The sequence below is a fragment of the Falco biarmicus genome, chromosome 6 (assembly GCF_023638135.1).
Source record: "Falco biarmicus isolate bFalBia1 chromosome 6, bFalBia1.pri, whole genome shotgun sequence".
Lineage (NCBI taxonomy): Eukaryota > Metazoa > Chordata > Aves > Falconiformes > Falconidae > Falco > Falco biarmicus.
The window spans coordinates 73,802,761-73,824,604 of NC_079293.1; the positions used below are offsets into that span (position 1 = coordinate 73,802,761).

The 21,844-nt window shown below is 51.4% G+C and overlaps 2 protein-coding genes across 10 annotated transcripts in view; one reads left to right on the forward strand and one right to left on the reverse strand.

Moving 5' to 3' along the window:
• Nucleotides 1-778: 778 nt before the first annotated feature.
• LOC130151574 (low density lipoprotein receptor adapter protein 1-like) lies at nt 779-9,197 on the reverse strand. Of its 8 annotated transcripts, none has more exons than XM_056344021.1 (9): nt 8,889-9,197; nt 6,380-6,522; nt 5,748-5,860; nt 4,687-4,801; nt 4,242-4,314; nt 3,712-3,824; nt 2,658-2,707; nt 1,675-1,712; nt 779-1,513 (listed from the first exon to the last, which is right to left on the reverse strand). In XM_056344021.1, exons 1-9 carry the CDS (start codon nt 9,184-9,186, stop codon nt 1,356-1,358), a joined length of 1,101 nt encoding a protein of 366 aa, XP_056199996.1. In that variant the 5' UTR covers nt 9,187-9,197; the 3' UTR covers nt 779-1,355. The 8 variants fall into 8 exon arrangements, 4 of the variants coding, with proteins under 4 accessions (XP_056199996.1, XP_056199995.1, XP_056199994.1 ...); XM_056344020.1 differs by having other exon boundaries at nt 1,675-1,715; XM_056344019.1 differs by having other exon boundaries at nt 1,675-1,757.
• Nucleotides 9,109-21,844, forward strand: part of IFT172 (intraflagellar transport 172) — a 38,451-nt gene continuing 25,715 nt past the window's right edge. For both annotated transcript variants that reach the window (XM_056344016.1, XM_056344017.1), the window contains exons 1-14: nt 9,109-9,210; nt 9,302-9,445; nt 9,573-9,685; nt 10,188-10,227; nt 12,971-13,036; nt 13,426-13,505; nt 15,000-15,087; nt 15,935-16,149; nt 16,246-16,369; nt 17,468-17,563; nt 18,175-18,336; nt 20,042-20,095; nt 20,610-20,713; nt 21,375-21,460. In XM_056344016.1, the coding sequence (XP_056199991.1) occupies nt 9,172-9,210; nt 9,302-9,445; nt 9,573-9,685; nt 10,188-10,227; nt 12,971-13,036; nt 13,426-13,505; nt 15,000-15,087; nt 15,935-16,149; nt 16,246-16,369; nt 17,468-17,563; nt 18,175-18,336; nt 20,042-20,095; nt 20,610-20,713; nt 21,375-21,460 (1,411 nt within the window). In that variant the 5' untranslated portion in view covers nt 9,109-9,171. The remainder of the gene's footprint in view (nt 9,211-9,301; nt 9,446-9,572; nt 9,686-10,187; nt 10,228-12,970; nt 13,037-13,425; nt 13,506-14,999; nt 15,088-15,934; nt 16,150-16,245; nt 16,370-17,467; nt 17,564-18,174; nt 18,337-20,041; nt 20,096-20,609; nt 20,714-21,374; nt 21,461-21,844) is intronic.

The following is a 21,844-nucleotide window of genomic DNA, read 5'->3' on the forward strand; positions in this document are numbered from 1 at the left end:
TCAACATGTAAGACCACAAGTGAGAAAGCATGCAGCTCTTCAATGACCTGCAGGGACCCAAGCCTCTGCAAGCCTTCCCCATGGCACCTGCCTATGGCACTCGCTGCGACACCAGCTCTGCTGCCCCAGGTTGCACCCAGCAAATACTGCTCAGCCAGGGCTGTCAGTGTCACCAGCCTCAGAAGGGGAAGATGTGCTGCAACAACAGCAACCCAGCAGCAACGTCCTCAGCCAGAAAGCAGCTGCAAACTGTTACTTGCCAGCGAAACCAAACATCCTGCTTGCTGCAGCCTCTCCAGCTTTATCTGGGGAAGGAAACCAAGTGCACAGCTTGCCCACGGCTCCAGACCACAGCCAGGCATGCAGCAGGGCAAAGGCACCCCAGAGCAGAGCAGGCATTCAGGGGGATTGTGTCCTCCCTGGCCTTGGCACAGTCAGCTCTTGCCAGTGCCAACGACAGTCATAGGTGCCCAAGACACACCAGTCCAGCACAGCTTGGACCAGCTCCCCCACAGCCCAGATAAGGAGCACCCTGGGTCCTGGCAGCCCTCAGCACAGGGGGAACAGCTCCCTCGGGGCCGGCAGCTGAGGAAGACGTGGGAGCTCCAGGGCAGCTGCAGGCTCCATGAGCTCAGGCCCCAGCCCAGGCGCTCAACACAGGTGAGGAAGCCTCACAGCAGGCAGTGCAGCAGAGACACAGTACTTCACATGCTTGTGGAAGGCACCCCATCCAGCACTCAAACACAAATGACAACAGTAAAAAAAAAAAACAAACAAAAAAACAAACCAAAAATTGGTTTATTTCCCTGTAAAGACAGAGCTTTCCCTTAAAAACCAGCTCATTTCACTTATGTGAGTGTGGGACTGAAACACAGGGGCAAGGCCTTTCTCACTCCTCCAAGCCAAGAGCTATTGCTCCCTGAGAGTCACATGTGCTGAGCAAGTCCTCCACCATCTCCAGGGGGCTGCTCAGCCTCTTCAGGTCCCCACAGCTGCCACCATGAGCAAAGCAGGAGAAACAAGTGAGACAGGTCAGATGCAGCGCGATCTGAGGTGCACTGGCTGCACCCTGCAGGCTCAGAGCACTTGGGGTGGCTCTGCATGCACTGGGAGCGGGCGGAGCAAGGAGCACTGGTCCACCAGCCCTAGCTGGGAGCAGCTGCAGCTTGAGGCGGTTCATGCAGGCAAAGAGCAGGACAAGGAGCAGGTGTCGCAGTCTGTGCACTTCGTGGCAGCGGTGCCAGCAGACCCCATCCCTGGAATGAAGTGCCGGAGGCAGGGGCAGGCACTGTCTGGCCTGGGTGCAGGCACAGGGTGAATCCTGAGTGGCTGGTCCATTGTTGCAGAGATTTGGCTTAGCCCAGGGGAGTCTTGGGGCCAGCAGTCCTGGGGCCAGCAGTGGGGAGGTCTCCAACCCCTCCTAGCCCCTTCCAGCTGTCTGGGGGTTGCCCCAGGCGGTAGCACAGTAGCTGTGCAGTAGGAGAGCTTGCTCGGGGCACAAGAGGTGCTGACTCTGAAAAGCAAGAGGGAGACCTGGTTTACGAGGCGTGCAGTTGGGAATCCAGCACAGCCTGGGAGGGGAAGCAGACCTTCCCAGGTGATCCATCAACCCCCTCTTCCTGCAGAGGACATGCTGGGGGATGTGGTAAAACAGCACTGAAGGAAGGAACTTACCTGTTGGGCTGTGGGATCCCTTCCCCAGCTCCTCCATGCTGCTTTGGAAGAGAACAGAGCACCCATCATACCCCAAGCAAGCCCTGCTAAGAGACACAGCATGCTCATAACCCTGACAACACAGGCACAGCACAGCACTATCAGGCACTCAAAAGTGCAGAATTCCCTAGTCCGCTTGCTACCAAACCCAGGCCAGCCTTTCCTGAGACTGCAAAGCCACATCTCCTTCCCATCAGGAGCCTCCAGGCACAAAGGGCTGCCACTTCGCAGGGCCACACACATAGCTCTAGTCTGTGCACACACTGTTTCCTGGCTGACACCAGCTCAGACCAGGCTCAGCCCTGCGGTGCTGACAGACCCCAGCCAGGTGCCAGCTGCCAGGTACACAGAGAACAGCCACAATGGAACAGGCCTCTTGCAACCACCACCACAGGCACTTCTGCAAAGACCTACAGGTTGATCCTCCACTGCTGGACTGGTACCATCAGCTCCTCCAAAGCACAGGAGAGACACCAGCAAGCTCAGCCCGAGGCCCTAGTCCACGCAGAAGTCAGCATGACCAGGATTCCAACCTGGCCCCAGCCCCAGGGAAATCAGTGAGAGGAGAGGGACAACTCTGAGTCCCACCTGAGAACCATACATGGATAGGCTGGCCTCAGCACAGTGGCGGAAACAGAACAAGTAACATCTCTGGACACATCCTGAGGGTCATCATCTGCCCCTCACAGCCCCACTGCAAAAGCTGAACTGCAGTATCTGCCCCTCCACAGCTCAGCTCCCTGTTCACTCAACCTCTCAGGCACAGAGGCAGAGAAAGTAGCAGGAGGCTCCCACGTGCTGCCATGCAGATCTCCTCCACACTCCCACCACACCCCCACCACACCCCTGGCACCAGCAGTTCCGCTTGCACCGGGTGCAGAGAAGGAAACAAAACAAGGTTTGTCAGAGGGATCCCTCAACACAACCAGCAGTTCATCACCTACCCAGATAAGGTTTCAGTGATGTTATCATCTTCCTCCTCCTCTTCCTCCTCCTGGTAAACAAACAAAACAAAACCAAACCAAAAAGAAAAAAAAACCACCATGACACCTCACTGCCTGGCAAGTCTCTGCCAGGAGCAAGGCTGGGCAGCCCAGAGCCTGTTCTGGAGCAGCAGGGCAGTCCCTGGTCCCTTCAGAAGACACAGTCACCCACCAGGCATGGCATAGACAAAGGGTGCCTACAGGCAGTAGGGGGAAAGGTGGCACCTGCAGCACTGGGCTGCTGAAATCTTCAGGGCTCAGGCACGCAGCCACACCAAGGGGAGACAGAGCACGGCTATTCTCACACCCCCTCCAGCCAACAGAGCACCAAACGGGCTGTGAGCAGGGAACAAGCAGAGACAGCTGCTGCACACAGCACACCTGTGCCCAGAAACAGGAGTCAGGTAAGTGCATCTTGCAGCTGGAGGGCCAGGCAGAGGAGCACCCAGGAGCAGGCTGCAAGCAAGCGTGACCCTAAGCACTGTCAGGCTGGGCCAGCACTGGAAGCATGAGGCCAAGGACCAAGCATCCAGAGGCTCCTGGGCAGGGACACAGTGAGACCGGCAACACTGGCAATGCTCTGACTGGCCCTGGCCATGCAGTAGGTGTAGTGCAGATGGACAGGGCTGAGCCTTAGCTCAGGCTGGCAAGACGACAACCAAAGGGTCCTCTCCTTCAGAGACAGCGTCTCACCCCTAGCCACGGCACCAAGTGTGCAGAGCCAGTCCCAGCTCCCTCTTTGACAGTGCCGGCAGAGCAGGGCTGAGAGCTGCAGCAATGCTGAGCCTGATAGGAGAGCTCCTGGAGCAAAGATCACCTGAGGAACCGCACCTGCCTTGTGAGCCAGACAGAGCACAGTGCCCTTTTTCACATCAGGCCACCAAGTGCAAGGGAGGCTGAGCAGGTATCGACAGGGTCCTGGCAGGCCAGAAGGAGGGAGCTGCATAAGGGTTACTCTTTTCCTGCCCTGATGTGAGACAGCCCTGGGCATGGGCCAGGCTTGCACATACTGTACCCCAAACTGGTGTCTGAAGGGAGGGCTCCCCGGGGGGGCTGGCTCACTTGGTCTGCCGGGCTCACTGCTCTCCAAGACACATGAAGGGTGAAGGGGCTGTTCCTGCCTAGAGCCTGGGACAGGGCAAAAGCAGCAGTGTTAGTGCCTGCAACCTGCAGAAGGCCCAGCAGGGGATGTACGGGCAGGACTGTGCGCTAGGGACAGATACCCCCTGCAAACAACGGTGAGAGATCACTGCTCAGGGCAGGAGCCACAGGACCCTGAGCTGTGCTACGGCTCAGCAATGCAGGAGAGTTCAGTGTAGACAGCAGGGACATCCCCCACCCCACCCCAGCCAGAGACAGAGCAAGCTCCCCGTGTGGGGCAGTGGCAGAGAACACAACAGCAGGGACAACTCTCTCCCTGCCTGGTATGCTTCACCAGCCAGGCAGCAAGCCATGTCTCCTCCACAGAGCCCTAGACATGGTCCCAGACTGGAGACCCCAACCCCAGGGCTAACCAGAGGGACGTGTCTGAGAAATTCCTCCTACCTGCATGTGCTGCTTCCCAGAGATCCAGTGCCATCTGAAAGGCTTGGGCCACAGTCAGAGTCACAGCCTGGGCCTGTGTACAAGAGAGGAAACATCTGCTTCCATGGGCCTTCAAGCTCACTGCCATGAAATACAAGTGCCCCCAGGCCTTCCCTCACTACCTTTCTCTGCAGGGCAGACACAGAGAAGGCCAGAGCTCAAGGCTGTGTCTGTCTACCCATGTGGGCCAGCTATCACTGAGAGGAGATCCCAGAGGAGCTAGGACAGAAGAATCTCCTTTTCCTCACCATCTGCCTCTGCAGTGTGTGAGCACACATGTTCCCTGGCTCCATTTCCAGATGAGGTGCACAGAGGTAAGGGCCTTCTCTCTCTAAAAAGGGGGAGAAGGAAGACCCTCGCTCCCACCCTTACCTCATGGAGCCAAGAGCAGAAGGGTAGTGCTTACGATCTTCTTCTTGGGCGAGAGGAAGGCATGGCACTCCAGTGCCCCACTCTCCTGGCTCTGGGCGACATAAGCGAAGACTTTGTTCTGCAGCTTGTCTGTTGTGCAGTAGGAGATCCTGCAGGCAGAGAGGAGCTGCTCAGGGCAGCAAGGGACTCCAGCACAGGCCTTCTGCTGTGCTCCCAGCACATGCAACAAGCAGTGCTGACAGACCGAGGCTTTCATCTGCCCCAGATGATCAGGCAGCCCAAACCCCAGCAAAGGCCAGAGGCTGCCTGGAACCTACAGCTAGTAAGAGATGGATGCATCCACAGGCATTCCCTCCTGCACTGCCCCAGCGTGCTCCTCTGTCCTCTGATGCCCAGTTCAACCCCACGTATGAACTCAAAAACTGAGACAAAAGGAGCATTGAAGGGTGGGTGATTGCCTCCAAGGACACGACTGGAGGCCATGCAGTAGGATGGTCTGCTTGCACATCTGCTCTGGTGCCAATACCCAAATTCTGCACCGAAGAGATGTCCTGTCTCTGCTTCCCATCTAGCCACCAGCCTGCAGCCACACTCCCCTCACACCTGGCGCATGCAGACACCCACTCCAGCCAAAGCACAGCTGGCAACAGTAAAAAACCCAACACATCAGCTCTGACAGCAACTGCCTTTAGCCAGCCCAAGCTGCAGTACATGGCACCCTCGTGCCGTTGCAGCCAGAAGGGTGGTCCTGTGTCAGCACAGAGAGACAGACATGCAGTCCTGCCCCAACTGTGGGGTGTTCCAACCATCAGCCTCCTCATCCTGCTTGAATGCCAGAAGAGACAAGCAGGGCCCAGGAAAAAGATAGATGGACTGTCCCAGAACTCAAGGCTGCCCAGCACCCTACCTGCCTTCAGCCCCAGGCAGTGCTGTGGAGCACAGCAAGGAGAAGGCACATGCCTCAGGGAGCCAAAGGAAGACCTAAGATTGAAGGTACCACTAACAGAAGGCCCAGCCCTCCCTGGCTGCTCAAGATACCATCAGTCACCAGCTGGCTGCTGGGGAACACCCAGGCCTTCCACACGCCATGCCCACCTGTAGATGGAGATGTTCTCAACCATCTCCTTTGTGTCTGCATCCTGCAGCGAGATGCCCCTCGGAGACACCGTCAGAATCACCTTCTGGAACTTGCGAGCTCCCACCCGTGCCTGGCAGTGGGGAGAACCAGACACCTCTGCAAATCTGGCAAGGGTCTTCAGCCCCCCCTCACTGGCAGGAGTCCCCCAAACCGTAGGGAGTGTCACCCACTTGGACCCTTGCTGCAAAGGCTCCTGCTATAGGGATGGGAAAGGAGAGCCTGGAGCTCAGGCATGCCCTGCATGGAACACCTCTGGAATCCATTCACACCTCCCAGACAGAGGGACAGACCCCACCGCCCCCAGTACTTCACCCTCCTCTCCATGCTGTGACAGGCATAGCTCTGCTCCTAGCCATGTTCCTGGTGTGAAAGCAGGCAGCGGCAGCTGTCCTGCAGGAAGACAGCTTCCTCCACTGCACACAGGCAGAGACCAGCCAGCCTCTTGCATGCCACCCTCCTCCTGGGAACAGCACAGTCCCTCACTGGGGTTCCAGGCTGGGACATGGGACACTTCGCGGAGTCCAGGGTCTGGGCTCTGACTTGGCTCTTCTCCACTCCAGCACAGCAGGGCCCCTGGGCCAGCTCTCACCGTGGCCACGATCCTGCGGATGGCAGCAGCAGCCATGTCTTCTCCTTTGGGTTTTTCTACCAGTGTCATGCCTAGATACTTCAGTGTGAAGCACATCCCCTCAAGCAGTGGCTCCTGCATGTCAGCCCAGCTCTCAGGAAGCTCTGCAAAGACAAAATATCTTAGAAGCCAGCGGCAAAAGGGCTAATCCCAGCACAGCCACCCCACCTCATTGCAGTTTCACTGCTCCCAGCAGCAACACTGCTGCCTGCACTGAGCTCAGCACCCTCCTGGCTCTGTGACTTCCTTGGAAGAGGAACAGGAGGACAGTTCACCCTCAAAGCTTTAGTCCTCCATCCCTAGAGGTACAGGCTCTGTCAGCATAGATAGTAAGCTCCTGCTTATCTGCACAGGGCCTCAAATGCTGCAGCGTACACAGCTATCTGCGGAAACCTTGCGCTCCTGGGTCTCACCTATGTTATTACCAGCAGGATGTTCTCTGTACTGTATTCATCTCACCCATCTAAGCTGCACACCTCACGAACAGCAGCATTTGCTGCCACACTCTGTCAGATCAAAATCCCCAAGTTGTCCAAAGCGACCAAAGCCAAACCCTCTGGTAGCTATCATGTGCAGCAACAGGCTGCCAGGGAAAGGGTAGGTCATCCAGCACTGACAATCCAAACTGAGGTGACTGGGAAGCAACTGCTCCACAAAGATTCTGTGTTTAGGAAGAGCTCAGGCTGGTGGTTCAAGGATGCAAACTAGCTTCCAGGAAACATGTTTTATGGATGAACGCCAACAAGCAGAGGGAAGAGAGCTCCCATGTGCATTACTTTGCAGGTCACAGAATTAAAGAGGCACTGGCTCATTTCTCATGTCCTCTCTTTTCAAACCCCTGTTGCAGTCAAGTGGTGGTGGTGGGGGAATGCAAAAAAACCCACACACAAATGGGCAGTGTCTGTTCACTCAGAAAGGTTCCCTAGGGACAGTCCTCTGCATCTCCAGCTTCCTTCAGAAACCAGTCTGTTTCACCAGCATGTTCTGCCACACAGCAAATGTGCTGGTGGGAGAAGGAGCCCTGGCCCTACAATTGGTCCTGACACTGCTGTTGGCAGAGGACACACAAAGCAAGCACTGCAGAAGCATCCATTTGACGTCTGCTCCCACAAGACAAAGCCATTGGCTTCAGCAGAAAGCTCGCCCTCATTGAAGGCAAAAGCTTTAGTTATCAGACTAGTATGCCACACACAAAGAACAATCCTCTTGTGCCAAGGACTTCCTGGTGCTAATTTTCAAGGAGAGCTGAAGCAGGTATTAGTACACATTTACTTTCCTCAGATCCCAAAGAGTACAGGGATGGTGAGAGAGGAGATATGCAGAAGGGCTAAGACACAGAAAGTCAGGCTCTCTCTCCTTGGGGATGCAGTTCACAGAGGGAAGGAACAGGAACACAGAAGTTACACGCTCTGCTGCAAATACCACGTTTGTACACTTCCCTGGGAATTGCCTAGGTATCTACTGTTCACACTAAGATACTACTTTTCAGGGTTATTTTTTATCTCTTTCCTGGGATTAGCTCCCTGAACATTACTGGCACACTTGCAGAAGGCTCCGACTCATAACTGGAATAAGCTGAACCCACAGGGAAATCAGGAGACCTTATTCGCACAGCATACTCCTGCAGAAATCACAACTACCGGGGAATGCATCTGGTCCCATACAGGTGTCAGGGACCTCTACCCAGGGTAGAGGGGCACTGTCCAGCTCCCAGCTCTGAGAGCAGCCCACTCGTGCCAGGGCTGCCAGAGCAGCTCTCCTGCTCCAACAAAGCTTTCGGGCAGCCGCGACTGCGAAAGCCCAGGCACAGCCCTCCGGCTTCACAGAGCTCCCGCACTGTCTGTGGGGTCCATCACAGATCCGGCTGTGCCACAGCCAGTGGCAGTCAGCCAGTGGGCCTGCCACACTCACTGCGTGCACGCCCACACCTGCCCAGGCCCAGATGCAGTGCCTCGGGGAGGCCAGGGCCCGCGCAGGCTGGGGAGGGTGCCCAGGGATGAGGCACAGCGTGCTCCGTGGCACCGCTGGCACTGCCCTTCGCAGCCACCCAAGGCCTCGGCCCGCTGGCGTCTGTGGCCTCAGTTCAATAGCGGGGCAAGAGGCTGGCAGCCGGGGGAGCGCCAGGCAAGCGGCCTGTGCGCTGCTGCCCACCTCGGCCTGTAGTCCCACGGCCTCTCTGCGGCCTGCCCCACAGCCTGGCCTGCCAGCCCGCGGCCTGCCCATGGCCAGTGCCACGGCCTGCCCCACGGCCCGCCGCCCGGGCCCCCCGCCAGCCCGTCTCGCCCCGCGGCCCCACGGCCACAGCCGCGCCCCGCGAGCACCGCTCCCCACGGCGGGCAGCAGCCGCCCCCCGGGCCCTCCCCGACCGAGACGCGGATCCCTGCCCGGAGCGACGCGGCTCAGGGGAGCCCGAGCCCGGCCCCGATCCCGCGGCCCCCGCCCGCCCCCCGGCCCCGCGGCCTGCACTCACTGCGCCGCCGGCGGAGCCCCAGGCCGTGCCGGGCGAGGCGCGGGCTCCGCAGCACGGCGCGCCCCGCCGCCCGCAGCGCCTCCATGGCAGAGCCGAGCCCGAGCCCTGCCGGTACCGGTACCGGCACTGGGGGGGGGGAGACGGGGGGGTGTCCCGGCTGCGCCCGGCGCGCTGACGTCAGTAGCGGCGGAGGCGCCGGGTTGCCGTGGCAACGGGGGGCGGAACGCGGCGGGCCCGGCGGCGGCGGCGGCACGGACCCATCCCGGTGCCGGTACTCGGCGCGATGCGGCTGCGGCATGTGCGGACCCTGCAGGCCCCGCAGGTGGGGTGGGATGGGGCAGGGCCGGGCGGGGGGCAGCGGGCCGGGCCGGGCCGGGGGGAGCGGCGGTGCTGAGGCTGCGTGTGCCCCGCAGGACGGGACGGCGCGGGTGACCTGCATGGCCTGGTCGGCCAGCAGCGCCCGGTTCGCTGTCTGCACAGCGGAGCGGGTGGTGCTGCTGTACGACGAGCAGGGCGAGAGGCGCGACAAGTTCTCCACTAAGCCCGCTGACGCCAAGGTGAGGGCCCGGGTAAGGGTGGCCGCCGGCGGGGCCTGCTGCGCCGGGGCCGGGCCGGAGCCGGGTGAGGGGCGCTGGGGGCCGGGCAGGGGCGCTGGGGGCCGCTCACCCCACGTCCTCCCCGCAGTACGGCCGGAAAAGCTACGCGGTCAGAGGCATGGCCTTCTCCCCGGACTCCACCAAAATCGCCATTGGCCAGACCGACAACATCGTCTACGTCTACAGGATCGGCGAGGAGTGGTGAGCGTGGCAGTGGCCAGCCCTGGCACCGTGCTTTCCAAGGGGGCATCGATGCCACCCCATCGCTGGCCCGGCTTGGCCCTTCACACGCCGGGACTCTTGCCTGGCTTCGATGGCAGCCCTCATGGAGCCCTGTGCCAGGGTGCACCAGCTGGGCTCCCATGGAGCCGGAGCCATGAGGCCGGTACTGCTGTCCCCTGTTCCCTGGGTGTGGAATGGTGGCACACACCTGCCGCACACGTTGCTGGCATGTGCCGTGCTGAAGGTGCTCGGGAGGGCAGGCCACCAGAATTTGGGAAGCTCAGAATTTGCTTTTGGGGGGTTTTTGGTTTTTTTTAATTATCTATCTAAAATTGGCTTGTGATAAGACAACCAGTGTGCAAAGCTTAAATGGCCTGTGTTAGGCAATACTGAACCAGGCTGAGTACAAACAGTAGGGTAACTCAAACAGGCAGTATTACTAGCTTCACTGATAGTCATTTTTGTCTACCTTTTCCTGCAGGGGTGACAAGAAGGTGATATGCAACAAGTTCATCCAAACGGTGAGACCCAGACCCTTGTTCAACTCCCATTTTTTCCAGCATGTGTAGGATTAAGACAATTAGAGGTGTCTCTGCTGATGCTCACGGGTGTACTTGGCCAAACTGTCAGTGGTACTTGATCTCCAAAAGGTGCAGGTAGATCCTGAGATCATCTCTAAATTTTGAGGCATGCATGACTCACCGAGCTTCAGAGGCCTCGTAACACAGCAATTAATCATTGAATGATCAATGCAGTCAATTAAAAAACTTTGGGGACTACTTTAGGCATCAGTAGACTTAAGGGAGTTGAACGGGAAAAAGGAGGAGAGACTCTGAGCCCAGCTATTTGTCACAGGTTGGCATGTCTAAGCCCCAAGTTTCCTTATTAGCCACAATGTGAAGTGTGCAGAATTCAGTCAAACTGCACACTTTTCACATGTTCAAAGGCCTCAGGTTTGTAGTTTCAGTTAGATTATCTCCTTGGCTGCCTTTGTGTTCTGTTGCTTTGGCTCTGCCTGCACGTGTCAGAGAGCAGTCTACTCAGTAGGTCTGTGGCAAGGATTGTCCTGAGGGTGATGTGAGTATCTGGAAAAGGCAAAGGTGTTATAAATTCCTTGCACAGAAAGCCATCCATATGTGAAAATGCAGCATACTGACTATGTCTTCTACTTTCAGAAGCAAATGTCCAGCAGCCGCCCTAGGCTTTGCAGCCAGTTGCCATCACACTGTGACCCCCACTTTCTCTGTGTCTCTAGCAAAGTTCTCTGCTCGTTTGGCCCCTGAAGTAGCCAGTACCAGTTAGGAGGAATCATCCTCCTGGGCCAAATCCCCAGAAGACGCAGGCAGAGCTGCCTCTGATGGAGTTGCTAGAGATTCTGTGTCAGGCTTTCTCAAGCTGCCTCTCAGGTGAAGGGCAGCTTCTGCCTCTGGATTGAAAGTCTGCTCCTCAGGGTTGCGTTGTGGCCCACCACTGTGACTGCTCTTAGGGCTGCTTAGGAGGGCCCTCTGGCCTTTCTGAACACTCCCTCCTGGCTGCAGGAGGGGAACCCATGTAACTATTGCTCTGGTGATAGTGAAGAAAGCTGTTCGTCAGCCTTTGTGGTTGAGCTGGTGTGCTGAGTCGTCATGACACTGGAATAGAGTGTCGTGAGGGAGAGAGAGCAAGAGGGGCTTGGTGTCCACTTATCCCTTTCCTGAACACTGTGGTTATCCCAGGTGTGGGTAACTGTAGCCTCATGGAGAGTCCTGCCTGCAGGCAGGACTAGCTTCCTGCCCCTCTGGCTCTGCTTTGCTGCAGCAGCCTGGCTAATGGCCTGGTGGGAGGCTGCTTGCCTCTCACAAGCTTAGGTGCTGTGCACAGCATGTGTACCATTCTTTGTATTTTTAATGTGGCGGTTCATTTCTCTTTTCTCTCATTCCTCATTTTTCCCACGCCTTTTCTACCATTTCTATCATAATAAATCCTTTATTTTTTCTGATACTGTATATGTGGGTTTTGACCTCTGTGTCCAATTTTCTCCTGTAGCTAAATATTGTTATTTACAAATTTTTGGTGTGTTCAGTCAGTATGAGAGATCATTTGTCAAGTCCTTTCCCTCTCCTGCCATTTGCAAAACCTGCTGGGCACTCGTACACATCTTGTGGATACAGTGACACTGTCCTGCTCTGCTGACAAGCAAGACATCCTGCTAGAGGGTCAGGATGAGTATGTGCAAGTTTGATTTCTTTGCACTAGTAGCTGAGCACGTTACTGCTTTGTGAGGCTTGTTTCTAAGCTGTCAATGGGCGGCTTGTGGTTGTGTTGAAATGAAAATAAGGGTCTGGCAGATGATGAGGGAAATAGACAGATGACTGAGAAACAAGTGTATTAAAAAATAGGTCATTGGTTGGACACAGAAATTATGAGCAGCCAAGGTATGCAAGGACAGTTTGGTATCTGATTGTATCTGTGTTTGCTGATGTGGATGGTAAGCGTGGGGGATAGAAGGGGAGATGAATAAATGAGGGTGTATATATGTCTAAAGCAGGGTCAGATGCTTAACGTGGAACAGATGAGCCAGTGAGACTAGTGCTGGTGGCACAGTGTCAGACACCAGCCTTCTTACTGACTGAAATTCTTCAGTTTAAATGTGAAGTGGTTCGTTAATTTTCTTGGCCCTGTCTTACACTTGGGTTTCATGATCAGTTTTATTCATCCTGATGCCCACCCTTAAGAATACCTTTGGTTTGGATTTAATGAACCTGTTTCTACCTGACCTTGGTAGCATCTGATAACCACCTTGCTCATAAATAAAAATTAAAGACTATTTCTGATTCATCAGATGAAGATTCAATGTACAAATATTCTCATCTCTATTACAGACGCTGGCAAGAGTTGAATTATTTTTATGTTTTATACTTGTTGCAAAAAGTCTTTTAAAACAGCCATGATTTTGTACATTCAACAGTAATATGTGGAAAACCATACATCTGATCAATAAGTAGTCCTCTCAGAAGAGCATTCAAAGTGAAGACATCTGGTATAACTTCGATGCCCTGCTTTAGCCTTTCTGAGCCTGCTATTTTACCCCAGCTCACTACTATCTAGTTCAAGCTTCAGCATGGAGGACCTTAATCCTACTTTTGAGATCTGTCCAGATGCCCGCATCTCTTCTTTTTCTTGGTCTGAGTGGTCATATTGTTCATGAGCTGTCTTATGTAGCAATGGGGCAAGAAGCTAGATAGGGTAGATCTCTCACCTCTCTTTTTGCCTCCTCCGTGACAGAGTGCTGTGACCTGCTTGTTGTGGCCAGCAGAGAACATCATTGTCTTTGGCCTTGCCGAAGGAAAGGTAGAGAAACTTGTTATTTGCCTGATCTTCTTTTCCATGCAGGGGCTGTGAGGGCCTGCAAGCACCTGGGCTGTAGGATAGGAGCCATTCCTCTGTGGCACCGGGCACAGAATAGCGGCAATGGGATTACAGCCCTGACTTGAATTTTCTGGGTCTGGTTCCCGGTTAGCCCTTGAAGGTTTTACTGGATCTTTTGGTCATTTTCCTGACCTTTCTAGAAATGTGGAAGTGTGACTCCAACTTTGCCGCTACTCCAACCTACCAGAAAGCCATTGGCTTCCTGTAACTTCTTGTACTGGTCATGGACTGGGAGACCTCTGGGGATGTTACGCTGGGGGAAATCCACATTCTGCAGACAGAAGCAACATTGATCATGCTCTCTTTCTCAGGTTCGTTTAGCAAATACAAAGAACAACAAGTCTTCCACCATTTATGGGACAGATTCCTATGTGGTCTCGCTAACTTCCAAGTGAGTATGGCATTGCTTTAGCCTACACTGCCTTGGCTCAGTCTCCTACCTGCTTTTGGCCCTGGCATAACTGGTGGCGGTATGGGAGGTTGCCATAGTGTCTTTCTGCTGTCAGTTCCTTGTCAAGATAATATAATACTGTGCTTTCCAGAAGGAATTCCTCCCTAAAATCTGATACCTGCCTGTGCCAGCCACACTGGCCCACACAGTTTGGTTGTCCTTCGAACACATTTCAGGATCCAAGTCCCCATGACATTACTTACATACATGGATTTATTTGAATTTGTGACTTTATCAAGATTAAATTTATCAACATCATCCAGCTAATTACTAACATTGTCAAGTTTAAGGGCTAAAAAAAATCATGTAAAAATACTCTGCGAGATAAAACTGTGGCAAGGCTATAATTACGAAAATAATCATAAAGTGCAATTTTAAATTATTTTAATTAAGATTTCATTTTAACTACTTTAGTAACCTTTATCTAAAAAAATTAAGATACATCATGGTCTTAGCAGTGGGATTTTCACTAAATGGTGTCATTGGTGTCATTCTGATTTTTGAGTGCTAGAAAAATTAGAAAAACCTAAAGCTAGTCTAGGACACTGACTTCCTACTGCTGAGAAGTTCCTCCAGTCTGTCTGCCTTTGCCTCTATTCCAGAAGGCTTCTGTTTCCTCTCTCTCTCTCTTCCTATCTCTTCCTGCCCCCCTCTTCCCCTTTTTGTCCTCCTCATCCTCTCCTCTAATCCTCCCCCCACACTCTCTTCCCTTCTTCTTTTATTTCTAAGCACAGCTCATGCTGTTATTGCTATGGTATCAGTGGCAAATCTGGGACTGCAATCATTAGAGTACAGGTGTATGATTCCTGGATTGTTACAGTGTTCATAAAATGTGTATTTTGTGCTTGAATCATCATGAAAAAATGTTCTTTCTGGACACATCGTTAGGCCTATTTCTTCTTCCTTGCTCTCTTCTCCCTGCTTGTGTCAAGAAGTACACAAGACATTAATGCTACAAATAATGGACTTAGGCCTGGAGTGTTTGTCCAGATGTTTTTTTCTCTAAATTTTGTGTTGCTTTTAGGGATTCCTGGCATTATAATATCCAGCCTCACTTCTGGAACAGTTCCAGTGGAAAGGTTGTTTGATATAGCTTGCTATAAGAAATTGTGTGCACGGTCATTATTGCACTGAAGGTTACTTAGCCTCACTGTGGTTTAGTAATACAGAAAGTTGGCTATTGTGATTTTACATGGTGAAGATACTTGATTGGCTGCTCTCCACTCTCCATACTTTTGTCAGCTTTGTTTTTACAGACACCAGTACAGGTACTAGCTATTCTTGTGTTCATCACCCAGCTTGTCTTTGGAGAAGGTTCCTTTGATGTAGAGCATCCACGACGACTCTGGAACTGGCTCCCTTGGGCAGAAATGTGAAAACAGAGGTACAAGTCTTACTGTAATATTGCATCATCCTCTCTGTGTTTCTTTGCAGTGTGTCAGGGAAGGGAATCCTGTCTGGCCATGCAGATGGAACCATAGTGCGCTTCTTCTTTGATGATGAGGGCTCAGGTGAATCACAGGTATCAAAAATCCTTCTTCAGCGAGCACAATTCCTGTTTGTATAACCCAGTCCCCAGCTCAAGAGCTCTGGAAAGGGATCAGGCTATGGAGGGAGTACAAGTCTGGAGAGGAGCTACAGTCTGTGCTTGCTAGCGTAGGTTTTACAGAGCGCTGATGAAGACAGGACAGTAGTTAGATGCTTTGAAATACACTGAGTGTGGTGGTAGGAGGGGAAGTTATATTTTTGTGTATGAGACATATGGCTTTTCAGGTGTCTGGAAAGATCTGATTTTAGAGTGTCCAGGAGAATGATGCTTGAACAGCTAAGGGTTCCAGGGAACAGCTGCTGTTGTCTTCTCATTAAGCAATGCATAGCTATCCCAGTTAAACCTGAATCCCAAGTTCAGACACTGTGGAGAGGATACTGTAGGCACCCAGCATTTCTCCTGAGCCTCCCACTTCTCCCCAAAAAGAGTAGTCTCTCTGCTTCAGGCTGTGGTGAAGAGAATGCTATTCTCAGTCAGATCTTTTCTCTCCAGCTGAAGCAGTTTGAGCATGTCTACTCTCTACCATGGTACGCTGAAGGCCCATGTATACTCTGCTATGTTAAGAGTGCATCCCAGTCTAGTCAATGGTACTGGTCTTCTAACTGGCATCAGGAATCTTCTCTCCTGGTTCAGGGAGTGGAATAGTTGATACATCTCTCAGTTCAGGTTTCTATCTACCTTCCTACAGCCTGGGGCAGGCAGGCGAAGTTGGACTTTAGAGAAGGGCTCATGCTGGTCTTGTTGTGACAGTTGCATATAGACACCAGCTGGGGACTAGAGCCGGTCATGTCTTCAGGATGTTCTTTCCTGTCTATTGTAGGGTAAGTTGGTGACGCATCCCTGTCCTCCTTATGCCCTCGCCTGGGCTTCCAACAGCATTGTGGCTGCAGGTTGCGATAAGAAGATTGTAGCTTATGGGAAGGAGGGCAATGTGATTCAAACCTTTGACTATAGCCGGGACTCATCAGAGAAGGAATTCACCACAGCAGCTGCCAGTCCTGGTGGTCAGTCTGTTGTGATTGGCAGCTATGATAGGTATGGTGCCTGATGGTAAAGTCTCCCCTCTGTTGTGCTTTCTTCTTCAACCATACACATTTCTTTACTTGTCTGCTTTCTCATCTGTGCTCACAGGTTAAGGGTTTTAAACTGGAGCCCGCGCCGCAGTGCCTGGGAGGAAGGCAGACCCAAAGAAATAGCTCACCTCTACACCATCACAGCTCTAGCGTGGAAGAGGGATGGTTCACGCATCTGTGTGGTTTGTATCATCAGCCAGCAACCCTCAGCCCAGGAGTCACACACCAGGGATGGTCTTATGCGTGCTCCTGAGAACAAAGTCGTGTGATGCAGGGAGGGCTTGTGAGAGTGGTCACACCATCACCTAGCTGTGTGATGCAAGGTGCCTAGGCTGAGACCTTGTGCAAGGGACACTGCTGCAGTCAGATATGCAGCGTGCAGAGTATGGAGCTGTAAAATACCATGGATGATTGTGTAAGGGCCCATTAGCAGCAGCAGTCCTCCTTTTTTCACAGAAGCATAATAAGGTCAGCATAGCTTCTCTAGAGCAGTCTCATGAGCATTCTTTCCTCTGAGCACCGGTGAGAAGCAGTATAAAAAATAGTCTGTTATTTAGACTCTATGTTTGTGTGCTATGTTTTCAGTTCAGAGTTGTCTTCTACTTTCAGCTGTTGATCGGCCTTTCTCTGTTAAATAATTCTTCAAAACCTTTTGAATTTTTCTTCCAATCTTTCTGTGTTAAATTGAATAACTTTAAAGCATTTACATTATTTAGGAAGATTGCTATTTACAACTTTAATAGGTTTTGCATCTTTCTATGTTCAACAATCAAGAATCCTTGAAATTTTTTCAGATAGAGAATTAATTGAAATGTGAACAAACATTTGCAGAGAAGGGGAAAGGGCTAAGGGATAGGAGATCAGTGAAAGGAATGGAGGTTTTATAAAGAAAGAGATAAACGTGGAAGGATTCTGCTGGAAGGGAGGACATTGGGAGACTGGGAGAGGGAGAAGTGGGAAACTGAGAAAGATAGTGGGGAAGATGAGGATAAAGGTGATTTTTAACCCCTCTGCCCCTCTTCTTCCTCTGCTGTGTACATGCCAGTGTCTGGTAAGCTCTGTTTCTCTGTTTCTCTGAGAATCTCTCAGTCTTTCTGTTCTCTCAAGAAAGTTAAGATAGGACTGGTTCTCATGCATCTGGGGGCTTGAGCCTTCTTCCCCAGAGCAGCCAGGGCCTGTGAATTTCTGTCTCACCTCTGATCCATATCATGTAAGTAGGGGCTGGAATATCTGTCCTTAACAGAATTCACTGACTGTGTGCAATATGTTTTTTTCTTCAGGGCACTCTGTGTGGAGGAGTTGAACAATTCGACTGCTGCCTTCGCAGAAGCATTTACAAAAATAAATTTGAAATTACATATGTGGGACCAAGCCAGGTAAGAGAATATCCAATGAGGTAAAGTCTCTTGATGAAAATAGGATGTTTGCTAAAACTAGACATGTTTGGAGTTCTGCACCTACTGTTTGTTTATAGCCACTTTGTCAGAAAAGGCATAGGGGATATTCCAGAGACAGGATCAAGGCTGGGTGGAAATTGGCTAGGAACAAAGACAGTGGAATTTATTTCCTAGCTTGTGAATTTGTGTAGGGTACCTCTATGCCAAATGCAGGCTCTTTAAGTGGTTTAATTTCATCCAGTGTTACCTTGCTCAAAATCAGGTGGTAATGGTAAGCCAGCAGTCTAGGCACCCCTCTGTAGTCAGTGGAGAGAGAGCAGGACTCTCAGAGGGTGGCTCATCCTCAGGGCCTAAGTAGTCCTCCAGTTAGTCTGGAAACTTCTAAATGGCTGAAGTGAGAATCCCACACTTCTACAATAGTTGTCATCCCATACAAAAGGAATGCTAAGGTTTCTTTAAAAAGCAGAGTGAAATGAGGTGAAGGGACATCTGAATACCCAGTCCTCTGTTGCATAATCTTCCATGGGGCAAAGAAGTCTGTGTTCTTCCTGTGTGCTTGGCCTCATACTGCTTTTTCCCACTTTCTCTAGGTCATTGTGAAGAACCTCTCAACAGGAACTCGAGTTGTGTTGAAATCCCAGTATGGTTATGAGATTGACGAGGTGAAGATCTTAGGAAAAGACAGGTATCTGGTGGCCCATACCTCAGAGACGTTATTGCTGGGTGACATCAGCTCCAACAAGCTCAGTGAGGTACTGGAAAATCTGTGGCATTTCTTGAGTGTCAAACGCTTAACTTTGTAACTCAAAGGATAGGTTTTCTGCATGGGAACAATATGTCTATTTTCAAAGAATCATAGAATAATTCAGGTTGGAAGGGACTTTGTGAGGCCTCTTATCAAACTTCCTACCCAAAGGAAGGTCAATATTAAATTCAGATGTCATTGCTCAGATCCCAGTTTCTTTGGTTCCTGTTCCAATGCTTTACTGTCCTCACAGGGGAGAGCTTTTTTCCCAAGTCTCATTGTAATCTCTGTTTTAATTTATGACCATTTCTCACCCTTTCACTGTGCACCTGCCAAAAAAAGCCTGGCATCATTTTATTAGAGGTCTCTTAAGCCTTGCCTTCTCCAGGCTAAAGATGCCAGATTCCTTCAACCTCTCTTTGCAGTGCAAGTGCTTCATCCCCAGCCATCTTGATGGCATTCTAGTGAACTTGCTCCAGTTTATCAATGTCTTTGTTGTACTGGGGGGCACAAAACTGGGTGCTGTACATATGTACATTCCAGATGTGAATGTATGGATCTTAGTGCATTTAAAAAAAAACAAACCACCACCCCCCCCAAACCCCAAATTCCATTCACAACAGCAGTACCACAGCTTATGCTAGTGTCATATCTGGTACCAAACAATTCATACAAAACTGTCCACACAAAAGTGCTGAGCCTATGTGCCAAGCCTGGAGAAAGTGGGGAGTAGGTCAGTGTCTGATAAAAAAAAGATTAAATAGGCTTCAGGATGTATTTGCTTTGTTTCACACAGGTATCATATACTTTTTATCAGGCTAATGGTGTGATAATCAATCTGGTTGGGAGCACGACCTCATGACTACAGATTTGAGTTGGAGGATACTGATACTTGGTAACCCAACTGAAAATCTGGCCAGACTACATGTCCCAGGTTTCTCTACATCATACTGCACAGAGTTTTTATTTCAGTTGCACAGCTATACTCACTTCTTATAAAGAATGGGGTTGCGAGTAATCTATTTACATCTTGCTGTCTCACTGGAATTTTATTGAAGCAGTGACTTGGAGCTCTTGCTCAAGGTGGGAAGAGGACATCTGCAGCCTTAGCTTTCAGTTTTCTGCCTCTCTGACCACTTGCCTATTGGCATTACAGTAACTATTGTGTTATCCAGTGCTCTTCACAAATGCTGTATCAGTTGCTCCCCCACTGGCACTGTACTGATCAATATATTGCTAACATGACCCAAAAAAAGAAGGATTTCAGCTACATGGGAAATTTGCCTCCTACAGATGGTGGCACTGATTCTGTAGAGAAAATTTATAGAGGCAAAGGGGCTGTTGAGGCTTCTTTTTATAATAAAGTTAATCTGAGGAAGGTGAAGAAGTGCTAGTGAAAGAATAGGCTGGAGGGAGTACATTGGTCACATAAAGGCCTCTCGTCCAGAAGGCAATAAAATACTACACAAAGAAAACAGGAGCCTGAAGCAGAGGTTAAAAAAGGAAGAGGGAAATGAGGAACTTGCAGGCTGGGAATGACTAGACAATAGTGCTGACAGCTGAAGTGCTGGAACGTGATCCCTTCTGCAGTATAATTCTTGCTATCTGTTGTGGGAGTTGGGAGCTGGGCAGTGGACCTGAATGCCTGCAGTCTGGTTCCCTGCAGGAGCTGTCAGCCTGGCATTTGCTCACTCCATGCCATTGCTTTGTAGGTAGCCTGGCAAGGATCTGGAGGGAATGAGAAGTTCTTCTTTGACAATGAGAATGTAAGTTGGATGGGACAACATGCTACTACCCATGAATGTTGACAGAAAAAGCATCAACTGCACTTCTGGAAAACCCTGTTTCTCAGCAGTTTCCTGGACTTACCCTCTCCATGTAGATCCTGATCTGCTTCCTCCCCATACTTGCCTTTTCCATAGGCCAGGTACAGAACAAACTTGGTGTGTGGACTGTCAAGTTATACAAGTCATAACCTTGTAGGAGAGAGGAGTAGTAAAAGAGCAACAGCCAGAGAGGATGTTAGAGGTACAGAATACTGCTTTCAGGGTGACAGCTTGGCTGTTACAGGACTGACAGGCCCAGAACTAAAATCCCCAGCCTTGAGGAAAAGCTGACAGTCACAACAGGTAGCCAGGGACAATTCCTTACTCATCCCAGGGGGATTGAATTTAGACTTGTGTGCAGCAGAGTTCTTTTCTGCACACCTCACTGGTAGGTAAGTATGTGTACTTACCCTGGCTTTTCTGTAAGAGTATATTCCCCTCTCACATTCATCAGGTCTGCATGATCTTTAATGCTGGAGAGCTGACACTGGTGGAATATGGAAGCAATGACATCCTGGGGTCTGTCCGCACAGAGTTCATGAACCCTCATCTTGTCAGGTAGGTGTTACAGCTGCCTGTGTGGCTAGTACAGGTATTTTGTGGGAGTGACCTCGTAGATAGATATTTGGAAATGTCCCACTCTGTAGAACGCAGCCCCAAGACACGTGGACCTGAGTAATCTGCTTCTGATAGTGACTACTGCTGGGGTTTAATTGTTCAGTTGCACTTAATGGTTGTAAAGTTTTAGAAGTACAAAAGCCCATTTTCCTCTGCTACATGGTTATTGAAGCCTGACTTGACTATTGCTGAAGAGGGACCTCCTGTGCATCTCTGCATCAGGCTGGTCCTACTACAGCATTATCAGGGACTCTAGATGCCAGCAGGACCTCCTCTTGTCCCTCTGAAATACCATACTCCATTTTCTGATTAGAGAGAAGGGAGGATCGCGGGCTGCTCAGAGACAGAAGCAGCATAACTAATTTGCTGCTGGGGACCCTGGGTACAGAGGGACAGCTTCCAGAGTGAAGCCATGAGTCAGAAAGGTTTGTTCTCACTTGAGACAGCTGTAGCTGCTGCACAAGAGTCACAGGTCAGAGAACTGCAAAAGGCTGTGCGTGCTTGGGGAAACTTCAAGTAAGTCTGAGAGGGACTATGTGATTCAGTCCTGTGGATTCTGAGAGTAGTAAAGTTAATGGTCGTCATTCCCTTCAAATAATAGTGTACGTATCAACGAGAGACGGCAGAGAGGCGTGGAGGAGAACAAGAGACTGGCTTATCTGATAGACATCAAGACTATAGCAACAGGTGAATGCAAACCTCCCCCTCCTGTATTTTGCCAGCCTTGCTGATTCCTTTGCATTTTCTGTGTGAGGCAGCATATCCCTGAAGGCCCCCTTTGCATTCACTCTGCCTGGCAGCAGACCACTAGAGACCAGGCTGTCTTGCTTTTGGCAGGTTGGCTGTCTGGTGTGGACATAGCTGTGGGGTGGCTGTGACTGTGTCCTGGACCTGAGATTCTGTGCGGTTCAGCATGATGATACTGCTGCCTGCGCTGCCTATGATCTGTGCATGATCACAGAAGGGTAGAGGAAGTTACTTGTTTTTGATAAGGCAGCAAGATAAAATGTCACTGCAGTCTGCTTTTCATGTCACAGTGTGTTTGCCAGGGGGTCCTGCCCTAATTAGGTC